We start from the raw sequence: 25329 nt of genomic DNA, 5'->3' as shown, positions 1-25329 counted from the left end.
TTACTCTGTTGATGTATCCAGACAATTAATCCAATATATCGGGGTATTTTGATATATCAGCGTATTAGCACCTAATACACAATGAATGTTGGCCAAATCTGAAGAGAAACTGCCTCTAATAATAGGCAGGCACGGATCAGTTTTCATTTGGTGTCAATTTAATCAAATTTATAAAGTCATGAAGATTTATTTACGGTTATAATTAATTAGATTTTACATTAACATAACCCATATCCACGGAGTGTGAAATGTTTGTCCAGTGTATTTATATACACATATTCCATTATAGTTTGAGCTGTTGTTCACAGCTATGGAAGCAGCTATTGATCAAACCATGATAAATAGACTTTTATCATCGGTGAACTTATTTTATAAATCGACATGTTTTGTGTTCCTGGCTGATAAATGGCCGATAGGCCTTTTCATACCAAAGGTCATAGGGAAATGTATTAACCATTTTCAATTTCTAGCCAACTTTTTCCTAAGTATGATATGCTTTAAAAATTATTACTGTTGTTTCCTTTTTTGTATAGCATATTTTTAAAACTTTTGATTTTTTTTTTATACGTTAAGTTTTGTCGTTTTTAACACGTACATTATGTCATTAATTTTTTTCAGGAATTCATCAAAATGTATATATTTAAAGATCAGGAAAAAAAGAATAATTATTTCAAGTATACAAGGCTTTTTCCTATTCAGTTTGAATTCGTAAATTAAATCTATATCATGACATTTTTGTGTAGAAATAATATGGTGGTGCTAATGAATGGTTTGGGCTGTATTTAAGATTTTCTGACACATTTTTATCTAAAAGAGAACTGATTTGTATTTGGCCTTCAAACGAAACATACCAGGCCATCCTGCTTAAACCAATGTAGTTTTGAATTCTGGTTAGTGCTGATACAGATGATTAAATTATCAAAACATTTATTATAGAGATGATTAAATTATCAAATACATTTATTATAGAGATGATTAAATTATCAAAACATTTCTTATAGAGATGATTAAATTATCAAGTACAGTTATTATAGAGATGATTAAATTATCAAATACATTTATTATAGAGATGATTCATTTTGATATTACTGGATAGGTGTCCAGTATACGTACTGGATGTTATATAAGGAAAATAAAAATACAGAATTAAAAAAAATTATTACAAAATTATTCTTGTTAAAAAAACACTGAATTATCTAAAAATTGAATTTTTATCAGTTTATTTTCCTATACATATACAGTAATTATATGTTTATTATTTTTTATCTGTGTTCCCAATGATCATACCATCACACCAGTATTTCTAATTTGTTATCTGGCTAGGTTTGATGTAACACCTGTAATACCAAACATTAGGTCACAATTTGTACATAAGCAGTGCGGTACGATCAGCTCTCCAATATCGTTACTGTGTCTCATCTAATTTATACAATGGAAGCGTTTAAACATTGTATTTGATCAGTTTTAACAAGTGTATCGTTACCTCCCATTCTCGATTGTAATTGCAAAAGTGAACATAGACATCGACTCGGATCAGTTTACACTCTCGTCCAGTATAACATTTTGAATATGGTCTACCTCAGATAAGTTTAAACAGTGTCAAATTTATTCAGCACAATCAGACGGATTTAATCGGGTAAAGCGATTATCAGAAATACCAAATAACTCGGCCCACCGTGAACAAAAACTCTCCATTGAACCAAACTATCGTCTGCGTTCAATAACAGTAAAGTCAGTAGGTGTATTGACTAGCCGAAAAAAATATACTGTGCTTTACTTTCCTGACAAGAATTACTTCTAAAGTAATTTATTCAATGGTAGGAAACACGATCCTATAATTTAGTGCATATAATAGTTTCCTATTATTTTCCTAGACAAATTATCTCTCAATTAGCGGATCACCTGTCATGTCAATTAGCTGGGGATGCTGTTTCGTTACCGATGCCAGCCATTTAAAAATGACACCCCGTACAATAGAAAGTTCACTTCCAACTATGAGAGAGATCACCTACCTGACATTTTCAGTTTAAATCCCGATACCTGAAGACGTAGACAGAAACGATCAACTGTGCAACACACACATGGCCATAGACGAGAGCGAAGGGAAAGTACAGAAATAGCGCGCGTAGCAACGACCCTTGACCCCAATAAACCATGTGACGTCACAATTGGCGGAAAGCGTTATTCTTGTGTGTTGGCATGCAATATCGATTCAGGGTCTAGATAGAGGTGATAAGCGAAATAGGAAGATACATTATCAAATAGGCTATAATTAAGGTTATTTGTTTGGAGAGAGAGTGCTATCTCAGCCCACAAGTTGAAGACAATTAAATATGATGTTTCAAATCAAATTCATTGTCCCTTGACCAACCTGGACACATTAACACAACTGTAATGTTAGTTTAGGCCTATGTATATTATATTGATGAATATTATAAGTTGTTTTAAATGTACACAATATGGTTTAGTCGCCTATTGTACATGTCAGATTGTGCGCGTACATATATTTTAATTTCCCGTCCATCAGTTAAATGTGTAGAGCGTCCGGCTAATAATATGAACAGTCGATTCTTAGTCTATTTTATAGTATCTTACCTGTGGTGGATGGGGGAAAGTTTTTTCAGATTTTCAAAAATCAGTCGAGTCACGCGTGAACTTTAGCGGGAATGGGTCTGTGGTCCATAAAAAACAAGATTACTTGACGGTTTCTGTATCAATCGCAATCCATATGTCCCGCTTGCGGCAGACGTATAGATTATTTAATGTATGATGATATCTGACAACTTTAACGGAGCCTTGGACACATATGATCTTTGGCACAGTTAATAATTATCGTCAAGTAGAGATGATAACAAAAAAAAACCCAATGAAATGGCTACCATCAGTGAGCCTTCAGTTTTGCTTCAATGTGAATTGCAACGATCTGTAGATCTAGAAAGACCCGTGATTTCGAAGTAAGAGTTTCTCGGAATGGTGAATCACTGGAAACAGTCACAAATGGTTTTGATGGGGAGTTATACATTTTAGGAATCTCGTTCTATCTGGATAGCGAATCAGTTTGGCCATTATTCCAATTCTTCTTACTTCCCGCTCTAACAGGGCTATAGTATAAGGTTTATTTGAAATGCTCCAGGACGCATTTCCTTGCGACTAACAGTCTCTGTAATTAGGGGATAGTACTTTGTTTTGAGTGGCTATCTGGCGAATAGAACATGAAATTTGGTTTGAACTTAAGACACGATTGATCATGGCTCTATCGCAGATTAGAACATGGTCCGTATTAAACTAACCAAAACACGCGTTGCAAACGAATCTTGTTAGAATGTATGATATAATTAATGACGTCATCGGTTTTGCATCGTCATATACGTTGTGACGTACGATCCATTGTGTCTTGTTACCCTGACCACACGTAGTCTATTGTGTATGTTTTAGATGTACAGGCGGAGGAAGGCGTGACCACACCCACGCGCAGGACAATAGACATGGGCGTTGTTCGAAGACACGACACCAGGAAACGCCGAGCCAATCGTAGGAATGGTCATTATACAACGCCCCCGGGACGGGTCCCCACCCCTGTCAAGAACAGTGGAAACAAATCTGAAGGTACGTGCTTTTTATTAGACACACCTTAAAATAACAATTTTGCATTATTTGCAAAGCCGTACATAGAAATTAAGTTTCAATTATAGGACTTATCAGAATACCAGAACTATAGTCATATTGTTGTTATCACAGGGTGTGTAGTTGAACTTGTGGTTATTGACAGAATGGCCGTGTGTCGTCATGGGGAATGTCAGTCTGAAATGTTTCCGATTGTGTGTACGCCCGTTTTGAAGGGCGAGCTTAAAACTCTGTAATGAACTGTGTGTTGTCCATCGTCCGACGTTAGATTGTAGCAGTTCTTTGGCTAGAGATCACTTCCGTCTAGTTCAAACATTAGATTGTAGCAGTTCTTTGGCTAGAGATCACTTCCGTCTAGTTCAAACATTAGATTGTAGCAGTTCTTTGGCTAGAGATCACTTCCGTCTAGTGGAAACATTAGATTGTAGGCCTAGCAGTTCTTTGGCTAGAGATCACTTCCGTCTAGTTGAAACATTAGATTGTAGCAGTTCTTTGGCGAGAGATCATTTCCGTCTAGATGAAACGTTAGATTGTAGCAGTTCTTTGGCTAGAGATCACTTCCGTCTAGATGAAACATTAGATTGTAGGCCTAGCAGTTGTTTGGCTAGAGATCACTTCCGTCTAGATGAAACATTAGATTGTAGCATTTCTTTGGCTAGAGATCACTTCCGTCTAGTTCAAACATTAGATTGTAGCAGTTCTTTGGCTAGAGATCACTTCCGTCTAGTGGAAACATTAGATTGTAGCAGTTCTTTGGCTAGAGATCACTACTGTCTAGTTGAAACATTGTAAAGGCAGTATAATCAGGATATACTGTTGGTGTTTAGTGATTCAACAATTTCACGAAACCTTTACATTTCTGCATCCGTTATACAGGTAAAACACTTATTTGTGTACTGTCTGGGTAACAAATTGTATCATATCTGCATTCCTTTGTAAATTCCGCAGGTACCCGACGATTCCTTAGTCTGTGTGTATTTGAACCCTAGTATGTACAATACATACTAGGAAATGTATAAATACACCCCAAGACTAACAAGTTCTCAGGTCCCTGTGGTGAAATTGTCTCGTCGTTATGAGCTATACGTGTACTTGATCACAGCTAAATGTACCAGAGGTATTCGCCTCGTCAGTCAATACATGTTGGGTGTTTTGACAGTTGAGCATTGACTACATATATATCTTGTCTTGGCCCTGTATGAATCAAACTGTCAGTGGACCACAAAACTTTACAAAACAAAACGCTAATACATGTCACCGAATTGTGTTATTTTCTCAGAATCCGGGAATTTTACCGAGATTATTTAATACGTATATTTTTGTTGACAGATATCCCATGGCATAGAGTGAAGAGAAAGCTACATTTTGGACGAGTACCCCCCAGACCGAGGTCGAACTCAAGCTCGCTGCCTGCCCGGCCTTCGGTACGATACAAGGGAGATAAAATTGGCAACTGTACAGTGTGAAACAGCTCATTGATCATACTTTAATAATCCAGAATGATTTTTAAAACATTCATGTGTGTGTGTGCGTGTGTCTGGGGACGAGGGATTCTCGGGTAATGTGTTAACGGTTCACTTAAAAATTTGAATTTTAAGTGTGAATTACATGTACATAGTTTTAAAAATAAGACATACTAGCTGTATAGTATATCAGATCTTCGTCAAGCATACGTTTTTGTAAATGCTACTACATTGATTAAGTTCATCATTGTATTTTATAAAGGTATTAGCGGAGACCTAAAGGATGTATATAAATATAGATTACCGAAACAGCACCCTCGATACTCCAAAGATCGAAAGTGAAAGTAACCAGGGAGTATCGAGGATGCCGAATTTAAAACACCAACTAAATTTACCACGACCCCAGTCTGCTTGACAAGTACGTGTGCCGGAGTAGACTTGTATTATACATGTAATAATGTATTGTCACATGAACAGGTCCCTGTAGTTAAGATAACTTCTACTTAAAATTCAGTTAAATGAAAATGATATCCGTTTTACGATTCAGAGAATTCAAAAGAGGGAAGCTCCTCCAAGAAAGTCTATCGGTGGAGGTGTGGCTCATAAACTGGGGTTGTCACGGGAACTGCACCACCTTCTCAACATGACGTCAGCTTATGTTGTACCTGTACGACTTCGATCAACCTTTAAAACTTGGGGCAATTGTCATGTAGAGAAAACAAAGCAGTATGGATGTAAACTACATTCATCACACGAACTCACAAATCTAAAAATCACTGATAAGGATTCAACACATACACAAATCTCCAGAAGTCTGCGAATCTCAAGGAGAAATCAGAAGAATGCTTACAGAATTCATCCTTCCCGGGAACAAACTAGTCTAGTGAAACCACCTGGCCGGAGCCGACCGAAAACTCGCTAGTCTCACTGGGAGTGAGTGGATGGTGTAGGATGGAACTGGTGCTGAACGTGTTTTAAAGCTATACATGTACCAGACTTTAAGAAAAAAATATAGATCGTGTTTGTTTTTAAAATGAGATTTTTGTGTCTTTGTTTCAAGGTACGTTTAACGCTGATTTCTTTTCCAAATCTTAAGAATTTCATGAAATGTATTTAGATTATATTCTGATATGAACATGTACATGTATATTAAAATCCCCTTCCGGTTCATATACATCGGCTGGCGCTTGCATCATCAACATGTAATTAGATTCAATTTTGCAGGTTTATGGATTACGAATTTCCTTTTTGTTTTCTCAAAACCCTCCCCAAAATGCAAATGTTGCGGACTTATTAACTTTTTCTAATATCCAGGTTAGTTTTTAGAAGAAACCAAAATGCAAAGTGCTACCTAAAACTAAAACGGTTTTTGCACAAAGAGTGCGTTTGATAAGTTCAAACTTTAAACAATAAGTGTTTTCTATTTGACCCCTTTGTTACATTATATACAACGTCTGTATACAGATATGGTTTGTTATATTGTTAAGATATATTTACAAGGTATATTTGTTGTTTAATTAGTGATTACAATGTAGAAATGTTTGCCATTATTTTCTTTTTTTTCTTAATCTGAGGTTTTAGTCTGTATATATTATGAAGTCACAAAGAAAAGCTGCCATTTATGTTAGTTGGGAAATCTTGCATGACCATTGATGTTACACTGATATTCATCAGTTGATTTACTACGCATGTGGGTTAATGTTGCGTCCCATTTTGTTGCTCATTAGTGTATTCATGTAAAATATACATTGTTGTACATTGTTGCAACTTGTATATTCCAATGACGTCACATTGTTTACAGGTCCCGCGTTGTGTCTGCACTGCCTGGCACGAAGGCTTCATTCTGTGTTTTTTAGTGTTTTTGTTAGTTTTCTGATAATTCAATTGATCAGGTATGATTAAACAACCCCAATCAATATGAGGTGAGAATGTAATTTTAAGTTTAAACGGCATGTTGCGAAAAATACTTCAACTTTCACTTTGTCAGTGCATTCGTGATCGCAGCTTCGATCGGCTGTCATGGCAACAGCGAGGACGGTGGTTTTATCACAGTGACGAATTTACAAACTTGCATGTGTACAGCCGAAAACTTCTAACTTTACCTTATGTCTTTGGAAATCATCTGTAAATAATTAATTGAATTAATTACGATCCATTGCATTCGTTTATTAACGTTTGTTCGTTTCTATATGCCGATTTCGATACTTAAAACACTGAAGAGTTCCAATATTGGAGAATGAACATTAACACTTGCTCTATGAATCGTCCTAGAGCACCCGACTACCCTAAATCAATACTTATGAAACAGGTAAGAGCGTGAAGGTAATTGTATGAGAACAACGAAAAGTGCTGTACATTCTTACGAAAATGATAAACATCGTCAAAATTACTTAAAAAGTAGTCAATTAATCGGCACTTCTTCAATTAACACCAGTTTATAACGCCGTTATGTAACCATACTTGAATAAATAAAAGAATGTACAGCACTTTTTCTCGGTTTCTTAGCACGATGAATAAGTGTATCATATTTGTTTGTACGACAAAATACGTTGGTCGGGTGCTCTGGCCATATTTACCGACCAAGTGTTAATGTAGTCCTTCGTGCCGGTCACGTGACCACGCGAGAACACGAGGAACGACGAAAACATCCCGATAAAGACGTTGGACACCTAACATTAAAATCCGATCAAGAAAACAAACAGAACTAACCGGGAAATCATTAAATATTGAATTTATATTAAAACATGACGTTTTTTGTTATTTTTAATTATAAATGCAACATTAACCCACATGCGTATATATTATTTTATATGATAGGAAACCTGTGAATGGTTACTAAGTGGAGGACCAGTACACAAAATAAATCTATGTTTTGATATTCGAACTTGTTATGTTTACCAACGTTTGTTATATTTCCTGTTCCGGTGTGTGATAGACACAGGGACATGTTATATTTCCTGTTCCGGTGTGTGATAGACACAGGGACATGTTATATTTCCTGTTCCGGTGTGTGATAGACAAAGGGACATGTTATATTTCCTGTTCCGGTGTGTGATAGACACAGGGACATGTTATATTTCCTGTTCCGGTGTGTGATAGACAAAGGGACATGTTATATTTCCTGTTCCGGTGTGTGATAGACACAGGGACATGTTATATTTCCTGTTCCGGTGTGTGATAGACACAGGGACATGTTATATTTCCTGTTCCGGTGTGTGATAGACACAGGGACATGTTTGATATTTTTATGGACAATATTATTTGGTACAACCTCTGATATGTGTTGCTGGCTAAGAACCTTTTTATCTTAAATCTTGTCAAAGCCCATTAAGACAAAAGATGGGCCTTGGTATTTCAGCTACCTGACATGTTTATGTAGCCAAGTAGTTTTAAGGGAAAATTCACTTTTATTCTGTATAAATTCGTCTCCTGCTTTAGTAGCATTTACTGAGAGACAAGACGACTGTGTGGCCAGGGCTGCACGGTAAAGGACTAGTCTCTCAAGTCTGATATTGAACATTTTACAATGTACCAGGTTTTTTTTTTAATCTTTATGAAAGTTAAGAGTTTCAGTTTGTAAAATTGATAATCATCACTTTTTTCTATAAAATTATTACCCGATATTTTATAAACCCTCACCTGTCGTTCTATAACATGCGTACGTTAGTTTGTTAAATAATGCTGTCAGATTCGAGTGACGGAGAGTTATCTCCCTTCAGATTTTCAAAGGTTTCCACCAAGCAGTGGTTTTATGTTATTTTTGCATGCTTTACAGAGATTAGATAGTTCTACATTTACTTGTTTTACAATTGAATAAAAGTATGTTTTAAAGTTTTATGGATTCTTATGGGTTATTTACTTCAAACAAACATGAACAATAGACACTACAAATACAAGTTCAATTGTTCTTGAAATCTGTACATGTATGTCCCCCGCTCTTAATATGCCAGGTGTTTAACGTAAAACTTAACAAAATAATAAAATAAATAAATAAAAAAAAAAGAAGAAAAAAACTTACTGCCGAGAAGATGATGTCCGACACTGACAAGTACAAATATGTGTAATATCGGCATACTTTAAGTATCCGTCTTTTGATATCGTGGTCAGACTGATACTATATTTATTGAAGGTGAATTAATATTCAACTTTTGTATATCGTTATTTAGGACGAGCATCATAACTCGGTCCATGCGTTGATAACGTTAGTAAACAAGGGTGATGAACGCAACTGAAATTCCAATATGAATTCAATACACGTGACTTATTTAGCAGGTTTGTTTGTTACTGGGTTTATCGCCACGTGAACAGCCAGGGTCATTTTGAGGCGGTGTCTCCTTCTAAGACAGACAATTGTCTTTTGTCTTAACTATAGAAACAAATGAACATTAATTATATGTTTATACCGGAAAACTTGTAGTTCAGTATAATTTAGAATTAAACATATTTTGAAATTACTATCTCGGAAATCAATTTCAAACCTTCATAAAATCTTTAAATTAATTTTCCACCAGACCCCTCGCCTGGGCTTACACATTTTTGTTGGCCTAGCTACGCCCCTGCCTTGTGACGGACGGACTACGGATGTGAACGGACGGACCACGGACTACGGACTATTTGAATAGTCCACAATCCTATGAACATTGAATCACGGGACATGGGCTTAAATCTACAGATAAACGTAAAGATTGTTTTCGTTTGTGTCCCCAAGTTATTTTTATATCATCAATATTGCTGAATTACATTGAAATTGTATAACGATTCGATATAATACATTCCACTATACATATGTATTAGATAATCTTACAGTCGTAGAAATGCAATATTGAGTTTGTTAAACGAGCTCAATCATTTTAATATGTGCAAGCTTTAGGCGGATATGAAATTAGTTTACACTTTTAATAAATTCCAGATTTACATAGCCACGAGTGTAAGATTACGTTTATTACTTAACTCGTATCAATGAGAAAATTTTGTAATAAAAATATAATAAATCAGGCGCGTCAGACTTTCGACGTTTTATTCCCTCTACAATGTATCTATGAAGTGACCGTCGTGCGACGTCTCAATGATGTTATTATACTTGTCTGACAGGGAAGAACAGGTCAGTTATTTTTTATAGAACGGCACTAAAAGATTCTTTTTGCGAGAAACGAAAATAGATTGAATACTTTGTTGTTTTTTTAAACACGCTCATTCGATTAGTATTCCCCCTCAAAAATAGTGTACTTGAATATTACATATACATGTCAAGGGTGCAGTACCCATCATGGATATGTTTAAACTGACTAAAATCCGGGTAACTATCTATTCTCTCCCCAAGAAAGTTATTTTCAACAGAGAGAATCGCTCGATTGGCCAGTCTTTCCCATTATATCTTTGTCACAAACCTCTGAACGTAAGTTTAGTGTCAAGATGGCTAATAAGTCCGTATTTGGTCAGAATAGTAACAACATCGGGAATTAATCTACACGCGAGAAATAAATGCTTCAGAGCGTATTTACTCTCACGTGAGATTAGTTTCTGTAGGGAACTACATGTAAGCTTCTTGGAAATCTCAACATCAATTCTTGTGAGGCCAAGATTACTTTCAATCATATCGGAGCGTGTAGGTGTTCAGACGTTTAGTATGTGTTTCACTACATAGTGTTGAAACTGTCGAATAGATTTGATGTCCGAAATGGTCAACTCGGACCAGTGTTCAAAGCTGTATATATAGAGAATACATGGTCAGTGTCTTAAAATATAAGCTGTATTTTGGCGAGGGTAAAGAAAGACAAAAGTGGCGAGCCTTGGCGAGCCACTTTTGTCTTTCTGTCCCGAGCCAAAAATACAGCTTATATTTTAAGACACTGACCATGTATTCTATTTATCCTGCAACAGTCATAAAAATAATCATCAAAAATAATCATTTTGAAGTGAAAGGGTGTCAAAAATGACCGAAATATGTTCGCCTTTTAAACGTAGTTTCACTTTGAAGTAGGTCAGTCGAACTGACGCACGTGCTAAGATTCCAAAATACAGCTGTTTTCCGTCACTGCCGTATACAGCAAAAATATATACGGTGGGTGTATTCCGACAATGCGGTGGCAGTTGCAGGATAAACTGTTTAACGACAAACTACGCTGCTGATTGGTGTTCTTTAACCTTACTTTGAATTTTACCTTAGGTGTCAACAAACAGTTCTTGTTCCTCTTCAAAACCAGAAATAAACACAAGTTAACAGCTCCCATGCGCAATGATGCAATATATTGTTTTTAAAACGAAAGCAGGATTTATTTCTGAGTATCCCTTGATCATCGGGACTTATTGAAAAGTAAACTGATGGATCGTTATTATTAGATATTCGTTTGGAAACTGAGGTTGAAACAGGTCCGTGACCTCAACCTCATGCAAATCTGGCAGTCAATCGAGTACTATATGTACACACTGTGATGTAGCCCACTGTAGTTTAACTGTTACGGCAACTGGTGTTTTGCTTCAAAGGAAAAACAAGATGGGTGTCCGGTCAAAATTAGTGTTGGATATTATATCCACAGGTACATCTGTAGTCGGTAATTGTTATATTATTTGAACATCGAAAGGACTGTCATATGCAGCTGTTCAAACTTAAGGAAAGTGGTAGCGTCATTACAGAGGTATCAATTGTTTGCGCTTTTCTGTTTCATTGTCTCCGATTAGGATATTATCATTAACGTCTACAACTAATCGGGGATAGCTCCTGGTATCGCCCCATAATGAAGTTTTAATTGATAATGATTGGCCTGTTTTCTCCCCCAGTAACAAAGGTCTGTATCACAGAGCAGGATAAGGGTGGTAAATCGATGTGTCGTCTCTAACTTCTGTTACAGTTCATTAATATGTACACTTCTTCAATAAAAAATAAAGAAACGTATTTGTGTAGTTCGTCAGGAATTATACATGTAGAAACATAGATATATACAAGAAGACGTTCGATATTGTGGGCTGGGGCATTGTCACGTAACGATTGGACATGCTAGAGAGCTGTTTTAGGACGAATTTTTCTCATTTTTGTTCTCACTTTTTTCAGAACTACATTCTTATATAAGCTTCAGAAGATACATCCTTACCTTTTGGAACAGCAATTTGCATGGTTGGTCCACTACTTCTAAGGATTATTGCGTATAACACTTTCTTTGCTGTCAGTGTTCGTTTAACAATGCTGGGCTTTTTGGCATGTTTCAAAGCCTATATCTTATCAAACGCCATTTTCTGATATTTTGGGTACTTTTTCAGCAGTTTCTTAGCCATTTGTGCCCGTGCACGTTTCTGCTCGTCAGCGAGTAAATGTGGGATCCAACAAGCACTCATTTTCCCTAACCTTAAGAATTTTCAGCAGAATGAAGTGAACAGATGCCAACTCCAACCTTGTTATTCGTGCTAACAGTCTGACCGTAAAATGCCCATCTTTCTCTATGATTAACTTGATTTTAATGGCGTTCAATTTGGTAACCACAGACCTAGGCCTTCATGAGTAAAGGTCACCTTCGACTGATTCGTGACCATAATGAAATGTAGTAAACCATCCATAAACTGTGTAAAATGGTATTCTTTTATACCCATATTTTTGAAGTTCAATCCCAACTTACAGCGGGTTTCTATACAGTCCCTGATTCAGCGACATTTTCTATAAGTTTCTAAACCATTATCAACAGTATATATATATGACTACACCTGAAAGCAATCTAAATTGCAAGAGAACCGGTTAGTTGATTTTAATGAAACGGTGGACCAGTTCGTACTGATTTTTTATGCACGTAAATCACGTGATATTCGAGCTAGTATACAGTGCGTTTGCAAAAGTTTTCGAACACTCCTCGTTTATGAAGCTGTCTTGTTAAAATGTTTACTTTAAATATATTGACTTCTCAATAATTACACAGACAACATGAAACTTGAATCAAGTCACTCGTGATCAATAAGACTGTGGATCATATCAATAAAATGTGATATGGTAATCCGAACGGTTCTGGTGTTATATCGCCTTTGAAGCTGCCTTGTGTTGACTTGGGTATCTGTATAGCATATATAATGGATGGTTACCCCTTCACCCTCCTCCCCTCACAAGCAACCGAATTAAGGCTAAAATAATTTAAGTCCCCGATTTTAAAAATGATTTGGGAGATTGAAAAGGCCTATCAACTGGAGACATTTAAAAACAAAATTAAAAATTGTATGCGATACTTTATGCTGATATTGCTGTGTCATTAGCAGATTCTGTGTCAACGATCTTCTACAGATTCTGTGTCAACTATCTTCTACCGATTCTGTGTCAACGATCGATAGATTCCGTGCCAGCGATCTATGAACTTGTGTCGACGATCTACGGATTCTGTGTCAACGATCTACGGATTCTGCGTCAACGATCTACGGATTCTGTGTCAACGATCTACTGATTCTGTGTCAACGATCTACCGATTCTGTGTCAGCGATCTACGCATTTTTGTCAACGATCTACATATTCTGTGTCGACGATCTACGGATTTGTGTCAACGATCTTCTACAGATTCTGGTTCAAAGATCTACAGATTCTGTGTCAGCGATCTACATATTGTGTCAGCGATCTCCATATTGTGTCAGCGATCTCCATATTGTGTCAGCGATCTACGGATTCTGCGTCAACGATCTACAGATTCTGTGTCAGCGATCTACGGATTTTGTGTCATCGATCTACGGATTTGAATCAACGATCTACGGATTCTGTGTCAGCGATCTACGGATTCTGCGTCAACGATCTACGGATTCTGTGTCAACGATCTACAGATTCTGTGTCAACGATCTTCTACCGATTCTGTGTCAACGATCTTCTACCGATTCTGTGTCAACGATCTATAGATTCTGTGTCAACGATCTTCTATAGATTCCGTGTCAGCGATCTATGAACTTGTGCCGACGATCTACGGATTCTGTGTCAACGATCTACGGATTCTGCGTCAACGATCTACGGATTCTGTGTCAACGATCTACTGATTCTGTGTCAACGATCTACCGATTCTGTGTCAGCGATCTACGCATTTTTGTCAACGATCTACATATTCTGTGTCGACGATCTACGGATTTGTGTCAACGATCTTCTACAGATTCTGGTTCAAAGATCTACAGATTCTGTGTCAGCGATCTACATATTGTGTCGGCGATCTACATATTGTGTCGGCGATCTACATATTGTGTCAGCGATCTGCAGATCCTTCGTCAACGATCTACATATTGTGTAAGCGATCTACAGATTCTGTGTCAACGATCTACGGATTCTGTGTCAACGATCTACGGATGCTGCGTCAACGATCTACGGATTCTGTGTCAACGATCTACTGATTCTGTGTCAACGATCTACCGATTCTGTGTCAGCGATCTACGCATTTTTGTCAACGATCTACATATTCTGTGTCGACGATCTACGGATTTGTGTCAACGATCTTCTACAGATTCTGGTTCAAAGATCTACAGATTCTGTGTCAGCGATCTACATATTGTGTCGGCGATCTACATATTGTGTCAGCGATCTGCAGATCCTTCGTCAACGATCTACATATTGTGTAAGCGATCTACAGATTCTGTGTCAACGATCTACGGATTCTGTGTCAACGATCTACGGATGCTGCGTCAACGATCTACAGATTCTGTGTCAGCGATCTACGGATTTTGTGTCATCGATCTACGGATTTGTATCAACGATCTACGGATTCTGTGTCAGCGATCTACGGATTCTGCGTCAACGATCTACGGATTCTGTGTCAACGATCTACAGATTCTGTGTCAACGATCTTCTACCGATTCTGTGTCAACGATCTATAGATTCTGTGTCAACGATCTTCTATAGATTCCGTGTCAGCGATCTATGAACTTGTGCCGACGATCTACGGATTCTGTGTCAACGATCTACTGATTCTGTGTCAACGATCTACCGATTCTGTGTCAGCGATCTACGCATTTTTGTCAACGATCTACATATTCTGTGTCGACGATCTACGGATTTGTGTCAACGATCTTCTACAGATTCTGGTTCAAAGATCTACAGATTCTGTGTCAGCGATCTACATATTGTGTCAGCGATCTCCATATTGTGTCAGCGATCTACGGATTCTGCGTCAACGATCTACAGATTCTGTGTCAGCGATCTACGGATTTTGTGTCATCGATCTACGGATTTGTATCAGCGATCTACGGATTCTGTGTCAGCGATCTACGGATTCTGCGTCAACGATCTACGGATTCTGTGTCAACGATCTACAGATTCTGTGTCAACGATCTTCTACCGATTCTGTGTCAACGATCTATAGATTCCGTGTCAGCGATCTATGAACTTGTGCCGACGATCTACGGATTCTGTGTCAACGATCTACGGATTCTGCGTCAACGATCTACCGATTCTGTGTCAACGATCTACCGATTCTGTGTCAACGATCTACCGATTCTGTGTCAGCGATCTACGCATTTTTGTCAACGATCTACATATTCTGTGTCGACGATCTACGGATTTGTGTCAACGATCTTCTACAGATTCTGGTTCAAAGATCTACAGATTCTGTGTCAGCGATCTACATATTGTGTCCGCGATCTACATATTGTGTCGGCGATCTACATATTGTGTCAACGATCTACATATTGTGTAAGCGATCTACATATAGTGTCAGAGATCTACGGATTCTGTGTCAACGATCTACGGATTTGTGTCAACGATCTACGGATTCTGTGTCAGCGATCTACGGATTCTGCGTCAACGATCTACGGATTCTGCGTCAACGATCTACTGATTCTGTGTCAACGATCTACGGATTCTGTGTCAACGATCTACGGATGCTGCGTCAACGATCTACGGATTCTGTGTCAACGATCTACGGATTCTGTGTCAACGATCTACCGATTCTGTGTCAGCGATCTACGCATTTTTGTCAACGATCTACATATTCTGTGTCGACGATCTACGGATTTGTGTCAACGATCGTCTACAGATTCTGGTTCAAAGATCTACAGATTCTGTGTCAGCGATCTACATATTGTGTCAACGATCTACGGATTTGTGTCAACGATCTACGGATTCTGTGTCAGCGATCTACGGATTCTGCGTCAACGATCTACTGATTCTGTGTCAACGATCTACTGATTCTGTGTCAACGATCTACTGATTCTGTGTCAACGATCTATGGATTCTGTGTCAACGATCTACGGATGCTGCGTCAACGATCTACGGATTCTGTGTCAACGATCTACTGATTCTGTGTCAACGATCTACCGATTCTGTGTCAGCGATCTACGCATTTTTGTCAACGATCTACATATTCTGTGTCAACGATCTACGGATTTGTGTCAACGATCGTCTACAGATTCTGGTTCAAAGATCTACTGATTCTGTGTCAGCGATCTACATATTGTGTCAGTGATCTACGGATTCTTCGTCAACGATCTACATATTGTGTCAGCGATCTACATATTGTGTCAGCGATCTACAGATTCTGCGTCAACGATCTACAGATACTGTGTCAGCTATCTACGCATTTTTGTCTACGATTTACATATTCTGTGTCAGCGATCTACGGATTTGTGTCAACGATCTTCTACAGATTCTGGTTCAAAGACCTACAGATTCTGTGTCAGCGATCTACATATTGTGTCAGCGATCTTCATATTGTGTCAGCGATCTACAGATTCTGTGTCAGCGATCTACGGATTCTGTGTCAACGATCTACTGATACTGTGTCAACGATCTACCGATTCTGTGTCAGCGATCTACGCATTTTTGTCAACGATTTACATATTCTGTGTCGACGATCTACGGATTTGTGTCAACGATCTTCTACAGATTCTGGTTCAAAGATCTTCTACAGATTCTGGTTCAAAGATCTACAGATTCTGTGTCAGCGATCTACATATTGTGTCCGCGATCTACATATTGTGTCAGCGATCTATATATTGTGTCAGCGATCTACGGATTCTGTGTCAACGATCTACAGATACTGTGTCAACGATCTACCGATTCTGTGTCAGCGATCTACGCATTTTTGTCAACGAGTTACGGATTCTGTGTCAGCGATCTACGGATTTGTGTCAACTATCTTCTACAGATTCTGGTTCAAAGATCTACAGATTCTGTGTCAGCGATCTACATATTGTGTCAGCGATCTACATATTGTGTCAGCGATCTCCATATTGTGTCAGCGATCTTCGGATTCTGCGTCAACGATCTACAGATTCTGTGTCAGCGATCTACGGATTCTGTGTCAACGATCTACGGATTCTGTGTCAGCGATCTACGGATTCTGCGTCAACGATCTACGGATTCTGCGTCAACGATCTACGGATTCTGTGTCAACAATCTACGGATTCTGTGTCAACGATCTACGGATTCTGTGTCAACGATCTACGGATTCTGCGTCAACGATCTACGGATTCTGTGTCAACGATCTACTGATTCTGTGTCAACGATCTACCGATTCTGTGTCAGCGATCTACGCATTTTTGTCAACGATTTACATATTCTGTGTCGACGATCTACGGATTTGTGTCAACGATCTTCTACAGATTCTGGTTCAAAGATCTACAGATTCTGTGTCAGCGATCTACATATTGTGTCCGCGATCTACATATTGTGTCAGCGATCTATATATTGTGTCAGCGATCTACACATTGTGTCAGCGATCTACGGATTCTGTGTCAACGATCTACAGATACTGTGTCAACGATCTACGGATTCTGTGTCAACGATCTACAGATACTGCGTCAACGATCTACGGATTCTGTGTCAGCGATCTACGGATTCTGTGTCAACGATCTACGGATTTGTGTGAACGATCTACGGATTCTGCGTCAGCGATCTACGGATTCTGCGTCAACGATCTACGGATTCTGTGTCAACGATCTACGGATTCTGTGTCAACGATCTACGGATTCTGTGTCAACGATCTACGGATTCTGTGTCAACGCTCTACGGATTTGTGTCAGCGATCTACATACTGACCAGTGGGTTTGAAGTTTTATTTGTATACATTGTCTTCTCCGGATAATGACGCCTACCCGATCATAGATAGACGATAGACAGACGCATTGTCAAATCAGAATGAAGGAAGCGAAAAACCGCGAAAATATGAATGCGTTCATTCTGAGTAAATAGCACTTTTGACTATTAACCTGGTTAAAAGTATTTTTGGAGGATGTGGTTCAAATCGCAATTATATTGTCTACTTTTTATGTAGTGTAAAATAAGGAATAATATATAGATATAAATCCAGAATATTTGACACAAGTACTTGTAATCGACCAATGTTCTACTGCACGAGGCCGAAGGCGATGAAGTGAATTTGATTGAAAAGGAGAGTCATTGGTGAAATATCAGTCAAAAAAAAAAAAAAAAAAAAAGTCATCCATTGTGATTTGTGCACTATTAGATCCAGCAGAGGTTAGATTACCACATCTACTCATTACAGAAGTTATCTGAAGCTGTCCAGGTCCAAGGTCACACAACATGCAGACACTTATACGTGTACTGGGCAACCGAAAATATCACAGCAATATCACCCATAGGGATAAAACATAAAGACTATTCATATCAAAATATAAATTTATTATGTAAAACAAAGAATTTAAAAATTAATATTTTTCTATCCATCATTTATATTCCTGATGTCCAATGGTCAAGTTCCTATGGTCTATATTTAACTATCAACAGAAATAAGATTTAATTACAGAACAAATGTTAAAACTGTTAAGTATTAACTGTTAACACAATGGTTTATTTTGTTTAACATCCTATTAACAATCAGGGTCATTTAAGGACCTGCCAGGTTTTGGTGGTTGAAGAAAGCCGAGTACCCAGAGAAAAATCACCGGCCTACGGTCAGTACCTGACAACTGTCCTACGTGGGTTTCACACTTGCAACCCAGAGGTGGAGGTGATCAAGTGCCACTCGGCCACCACGCCCCCGTTAAAATAAACAGAAAAACACTGTCTAGAATAAACACAAAAATTGAGGATCATATGAAGTGTCATAAAGTTATTTTGAATGTTTATTTTGATAACACCTGAAATAACAAACTGCTGTTTTGGCACATGTTCCAGGAAATATAGACAATGTAGATTTTACAATAGAAACCTGAAAAGCGAATTTGATTCTGTCTTGCCTTTTGTTTCGTTTGCCAGTTTTGAGCTTGCCGCCAGCACCTACATTCAAGCAAAGCGGCTCAGTTGCATTATGGCCGACATAGACCAAAATATATTTATTTTATGTATTTATATATGAATAAACATATTTCAAAAGCATTGTAAACATCGAACGCTGCAGAACATTCAAAATCAACTTATTTTGCAATATATATGACTAAAATAGCCTGACAGGCCCAAAACAAGTTGAAATTCTTTAACTTCTCACTTGATTTGTGCCGGTGATTCCAAACTGGCAGGAATTTACGCCAATCGGAACATGCCGAAATTGCGCGCACATATTCTGGACACAATCAAGTAATTTTTTCCCCTTTCCGCCAGCACGTCAGAATCAAGTTCGCCCTACATTTTTAGACACATAATATAAAGGGAGGTAACTAACAATTCACTATATGACATTTGTTAAGTGTTAGAGTGATCATGTTATTATTATAAACTATTCATTATTCCACCTATATACTGTAGGTACTTACAAAAGGCACGAATTTCCAACCCACGGTTCATATATATCTAATACAGTATCAAGGGCAGTAACTCCAAGGTAGTGTTCCTATGGATACTAATCTGTTGCCCAATACATGATAAATTTTTACCAAAATGAAAATCTTTGTGAAATGAAAATCCCATGCATCCCCTCCTCCACACAACTGTACAACAAACAACAATCAACCAAAACGAACAGAATTATTGCATGTGGAAATCAAAGTTGACAGACTGTGAGACAGATAGATTGATAATCAATTCTTAAAGTAAACAGATTCCAATCGCTAGCATTTACAATCTCATTCATGGATAGACAAAATTTCAACAAAGCAGGTAGAGTTCATTTAAAGTTGAAAAACTTTTGAGCGTTGCTGGTGGTGATTGAAGCCAGTTTTTTTGGTGGGCAGTCCAGGAAGGAGGAGATGATCTCCAGCAAGGCAGGCAAACAGCTGGGCTCCCCATCCATGACTTCCGAAGAGTTATTATAATAATTGTCCATCGTACTCTCTTGGAGATACGTCAGAACGCTACGGGACAGAGTACTACATAAACCCTCATAGTCTGTGTTTGGCACACCAGTAGATGGAGCATTACTAGTAAATATAATCTGGTATGGAGAAATGTAACCTTTCTGTAACCAGAATCTGAACCAAGTCTTGTCATAGCCACCCCCTTCTTTGGAAAACCCTGAAAAATAAGAGGAAAACATAACTAATAGGAAACCTGAGTGAATTCATTTCCAAGAACCATGATATAATTTTTGAGCTCTGTAATACAAACTGAAACAGTAGTATATTGAGTCTCCCACCAACAAAAGGCCAAATGGGCCTGCATTGCTCACCTGCTTCGGATACAACTCTGAAGTTGTTCTAGGTCATTTATGCAGATACCACTATATTAGAATATACTATAACCCCACAGGGAGCCTAAAGTCAAATATCAGTACGCTAGTACAAACATAAAGTGATTTGTTAATGCCTTTCAACACTTGCATCTAAAAATTAAGTTTTTGACAAAGTCCAATATGTCAAAATGCAGGTTTTTTGGCGAATAATCTCTTAGTTCGACTCTGGGAGAGGATAGTATAACCCAATAGGAAGCATAATGTTAAATATCAGTACCCTAGTACAATTATTAAGTGATGTGTTAATGCTATTTAACACTTGCACCAAAAACTTAAAGTTAGAAAGCCAACAATGACGCTGAAGCCAGGGCGACAACATTAGCTCTCCCTCTTCTTCAAAGAAAAAAGCTTAAAATAGTAACAGTGACCTCGATCTTGACACGACAACCCTGAAACTCATACTTGTCCGAGATATCAGGGTCCTTTGTATTTGTCTGAAATTCTACAAAATCCCCAAAGGAGTGTTGACAAGAATTTTCTAAAACTAGTAACAGTGACCTAAATCTTGACCCCACAATCCTGAAACTCAAACTTGTATGAGCTATGCTGGTTCTTTGTATTTGAGTGAAGTTTAATCAAACTCTTTCAAGGAATGAAGCCTCGAAAGCCCTAACATGGATTTTCTAAAACTCTAACAGTGACCTTTGTCTTGACCCGACAACCATACAATAACTTACATGAGACTGAGACAAAGCTTCCCATCTGAATTAGTTCCCAAAATCTTGGTATTCTGTGTGGGTACTTCTTCACCTTTGATGGTATATACTCTCCAACACACATCCCTGTCAGTTTATCTTTGTATTCATGTAAGATAGGAATTAGTTTGTCATCAGCTCCCAGCGAACAAAACCACAAGGGTTTTTTAAGTTTACATGCCAGCTCAATCTGAAACACAAGACCAGGATATTTGTAAAAAGTTCCTAATGAAGATTAGTGATGGCTGGATAGTGAGACATCATACCTGTGGTGTATATTCAGTATGTACATCAATATGGTACGCATACTGCATAGTGGGACAAACAAATAATTACTGAATAGATTGGTGTTGAATCAAATGACCTTGACCTCATATTTATTCATCCAATCAAGTTGACCTTGACCTTTTACATGTATTGTTATAGATTATAAAAAGTTAAAAACAATGTATTTGAATGATTAACCTAACTAAATTAATCCAGACACCAATCTATGAATATCAGCATTCCTTGGTGCTAACAAGGGATGGAGGAGAGTTCAGACCTTATTGATAACATACCTGGTGCCTGAATATCTCCACTTGTTTGTTTGTGTCAGTGTTAGAGAGTTCAGACCTTATTGATAACATACCTGGTGCCTGAATATCTCCACTTGTTTGTTTGTGTCAGTGTTAGAGAGTTCAGACCTTATTGATAACATACCTGGTGCCTGAATATCTCCACTTGTTTGTTTGTGTCAGTGTTAGAGTCCTGAAGGCCACACTCGCCAATTGCAACACATTGTGGATGTTCAGCATATTTTTCCAGCACATCCAGACTGTCATCATTCCATTGCTTAACTTCAGAAGGGTGAACACCTACAGTAGTAATAACAACAGTGTTTTAAAGACAACCAATTCATGGAAAAGTTTTTCATAAAAGTTCCCAAACAAAACCTCCTTTGCCATTTTGACAAACAAGACTTTTTCATTTTTTATATATGTCTGTAACTTGATATCATTGAAAAACAATTTGTAAATCACAAGCTTTCTCTACTGACCAGTGTTTATTTATTCTTTACAGATTTAGAAGGAATGATGCCAAACCATTAACAAAGGGCGGAACACTATTAAATGACGGTGCTCTAAACAATTTGTTTCCCCCTTTTTTTAGAGCATCATGACACTGAAGTGTTCCAATATTTCAAAGTAAACACTGATTATCCTTACCTGCCGTGAAATACATGTATCCCGGGTACTGTTCACACAATTTTACAGCCTGTTTAATCTGCTTAAAATTGGAACAAGTAAGCACCATAGCACAGATTCCTGTAAATCAAGATAAAATTGGAACAAGTTTATATGAATTTACTGGCAATATTTTAACATGTAACTGTGTATGTAACACTGGATGTTTACTGGCAATATTTTAACATGTGACTGTGTACACATGTAACACTTGATGTTTACTGGTAATATTTTAACATGTAACTGTGTATGTAACACTGGATGTTTACTGGTAATATTTTAACATGTGACTGTGTATGTAATACTGACTGGATGTTTACTGGCAATATTTTAACGTGAATTTGTATGTTGTGAGCCTCATAATGAAGGAGATACTCAAGGATGTTTTCAGAGTAGAGGAGATTTGTGAGTTTGTATATTTGGCATAGTAGAGATTCATTTCATACATCATAGAAAAACATCAAGTTTGAAAATGATCAATTATAATGACTGAAACCTTTCATTAATCATATTATTCTGTTTGAACTAGATTTAAGGCATTTTTATAATTTTATGTTATAAACTCATAGTCACTTCTTTATAAGGGCGATGCAGTCGAGGGAGGTACTTCTACTCACCTGATTCATCTGAATTCGCAAGGATTCCTGATAAAAGTCTTCTATCTATGTCTATGATACGATTGCCTCCATCAATAAGTTGGTACTCTGAGAATGTGTTCATTTTCCAGGCTCCATTATCCGAATCTCTTTCTCCAACAGACACAACACTTGGTTCTGGACTGACCAATTTAAAATCTTTCCGTAGTAAATGTTTTCTTTTCTTTATCTCACTTACTGAAATTTTTCTGTCATTTAAAACTCTGAAAATGATGACAAAGTTTAATTGAAATTAATATTTGTTAAATGTAAAAAAAATTAATTAAAAAAGCAAATTACTTTGACAGTAAAACCTGATGACCAATTTTCAAAACTAATTAATGCTAGCCATTTTGCTTGATCCAAAAACACATGAATTTATGTAAACAAACAAGAGATGATTAAGACTTAAGAGACATTATGGAGTGTTAATTGTTATACCATCTGTACTATAGGCCTAACTTTATTTAATATGCATACACTTAGTACATTGTGAAATGTGATGGAGAATACTGATGATTTTAATTCATAATAAAATTGGAATATGATTTTTTTTATTATGTTAAATATATAATACATGTATACAATTTTTTTTTTTCAATTAAATGTTAAATATATATATACATGTATATACATGTACATAATATGATAATGGTACATTATTCAGTAACAAACCCCCTATATTGTTAAGTGAGATAAAAAGAAAGGGTTCTCACACATTATTATATGCTAGTAGGTTGCAAGCTTTTGTACAGTGGAAAGGGACCTGTACAAGTGCCTTTCTCAGAGAAGTGTTCTTTGGATCCAAAGTTATACTAATGACGACATCTGATTCTGCTTTTTGTTGTCTATATAATGGCAGTAAAGTTTTTATCAAGGTTTTTTCATCCACACCAGATCCAAGATTTCCTGAGAAAAAACAGTGAAACAACATTAAATAAAATAAAAATAAATATCTGCATGTAATCCGAAGGGTTCTGATGTTCGTTTGTAACAATGTACATGTACATGCATGTTTTCATGGGAAGTCAATTTAATTCAATTATTGTCTCCAATATTATTGTGCTTGATTATAAATTATGTACTTTTAATTTGTTTGTAGCCCTTTCACCCCTCCTAATGTAAGTGCTTTAACTAGTAAATATAATGGACTTTCAGTGATATCAAATTGATCAGGGGTGAAAGGGGATTTTATGTTAATATATTCCATATTGTAGGCCTACATTATTTGATAATAAAACTGCCAAAACTCGAATACTGAAGGGGAGATAATTTAAAAATTTGGCCCATACTAGATAAGGCCTATAAAAAATATCAGAAATCTTCGGATTAAAAACTGCCACATAAAATGACAATATACACATATCATATGCATCTAGTATTGTAAGGTATATGTGCATAATTTTGGAGTAAAATCTTTCATAAATGGATTTCTTTATTCATAAATATAAAATTAGAGCATACAGTGGTGTACTCACCTACGATATACGATTTAAAAGTTTCAATGCTTTCTTCTTTACCGACAAATTTGTCGATCGTTTTTCTCCATTTCTTCGCATTCCAATAAAAAGAAATCAACTTTTTGTAGTGATGAAACAAGAGTAAACAACGTTGATGTTTACACAGAGTTAATATACAGAAAGTAAAAAACCCTGTTACCACAAATAAGGAAAGGAAATAAATAAGCTTTACGGCTAAACTCGACTCGGCCATCAACACCATCTTGTTAAAGAGGCCGTCAGATTTCCTTCAATAAGTTTAAGTCGTTCGAGGCGAAACCTTCACAGATATATCAATAAAATATGCTGACATCGCAATGAGTTATTTTTAACAATGTTTTTGTTAGCCTACTAAATGTCCACCCCGTTGTGAAATGCGCTTAAACCGGATGTTTATTAGCACTTTCTAAATTTAAAACAAAACGATCTCGACAGAGCCGGATTCTTACATTGGGGTTACCTCCCATCGTTAAAATTCTTTCATATATAACTAACAAATTCTTTACACTTTTAAAAGCCAATTAATGCGGAATGATAATATCAATTTCCTGCCCTATGTACTATTAAACTGCTTTGTTACATAATATTTTTTATTATAAGTACAAGACCGATTATAGACCAAGAAAT

General features: G+C 37.0%; 3 protein-coding genes across 6 annotated transcripts in view; 1 reads left to right on the top strand and 2 right to left on the bottom strand.

Annotated features, from left to right (window-relative positions):
- The window catches only part of LOC117338750 (testicular haploid expressed gene protein-like), a 40389-nt gene extending 38229 nt beyond the window's left edge, over positions 1-2160 (bottom strand). For 2 of the 4 annotated variants that reach the window (XM_033900065.1, XM_033900067.1), the window contains exon 1: positions 2013-2160. In XM_033900065.1, coding sequence (XP_033755956.1) covers positions 2013-2019 — 7 coding nt within the window. In that variant the 5' untranslated portion in view covers positions 2020-2160. The remainder of the gene's footprint in view (positions 1-2012) is intronic. The other 2 variants (XM_033900062.1, XM_033900066.1) reach the window with 1 other exon arrangement.
- Positions 1-6767, top strand: part of LOC117338749 — a 55811-nt gene extending 49044 nt beyond the window's left edge. Inside the window, exons 6-8 of the mRNA XM_033900060.1 lie at positions 3436-3606; positions 4954-5048; positions 5635-6767. Coding sequence (XP_033755951.1) covers positions 3436-3606; positions 4954-5048; positions 5635-6009 — 641 coding nt within the window. The 3' untranslated portion in view covers positions 6010-6767. The remainder of the gene's footprint in view (positions 1-3435; positions 3607-4953; positions 5049-5634) is intronic.
- Positions 6768-18799: 12032 nt separating this feature from the next.
- LOC117339541 lies at positions 18800-25085 on the bottom strand. The gene is made up of 7 exons (XM_033901214.1): positions 24682-25085; positions 23920-24112; positions 23186-23427; positions 22551-22649; positions 22045-22199; positions 21325-21532; positions 18800-20430 (listed from the first exon to the last, which is right to left on the bottom strand). Exons 1-7 carry the CDS (start codon positions 24923-24925, stop codon positions 20084-20086), a joined length of 1488 nt encoding a protein of 495 aa, XP_033757105.1. The 5' UTR covers positions 24926-25085; the 3' UTR covers positions 18800-20083.
- Between the last annotated feature and the right edge of the window lie 244 nt (positions 25086-25329).

Source organism: Pecten maximus, chromosome 12, assembly GCF_902652985.1.
Source record: "Pecten maximus chromosome 12, xPecMax1.1, whole genome shotgun sequence".
NCBI lineage: Eukaryota > Metazoa > Mollusca > Bivalvia > Pectinida > Pectinidae > Pecten > Pecten maximus.
Note: the sequence above shows the minus strand (reverse complement) of the source record. Positions and strands in the feature narration are given on the sequence as shown.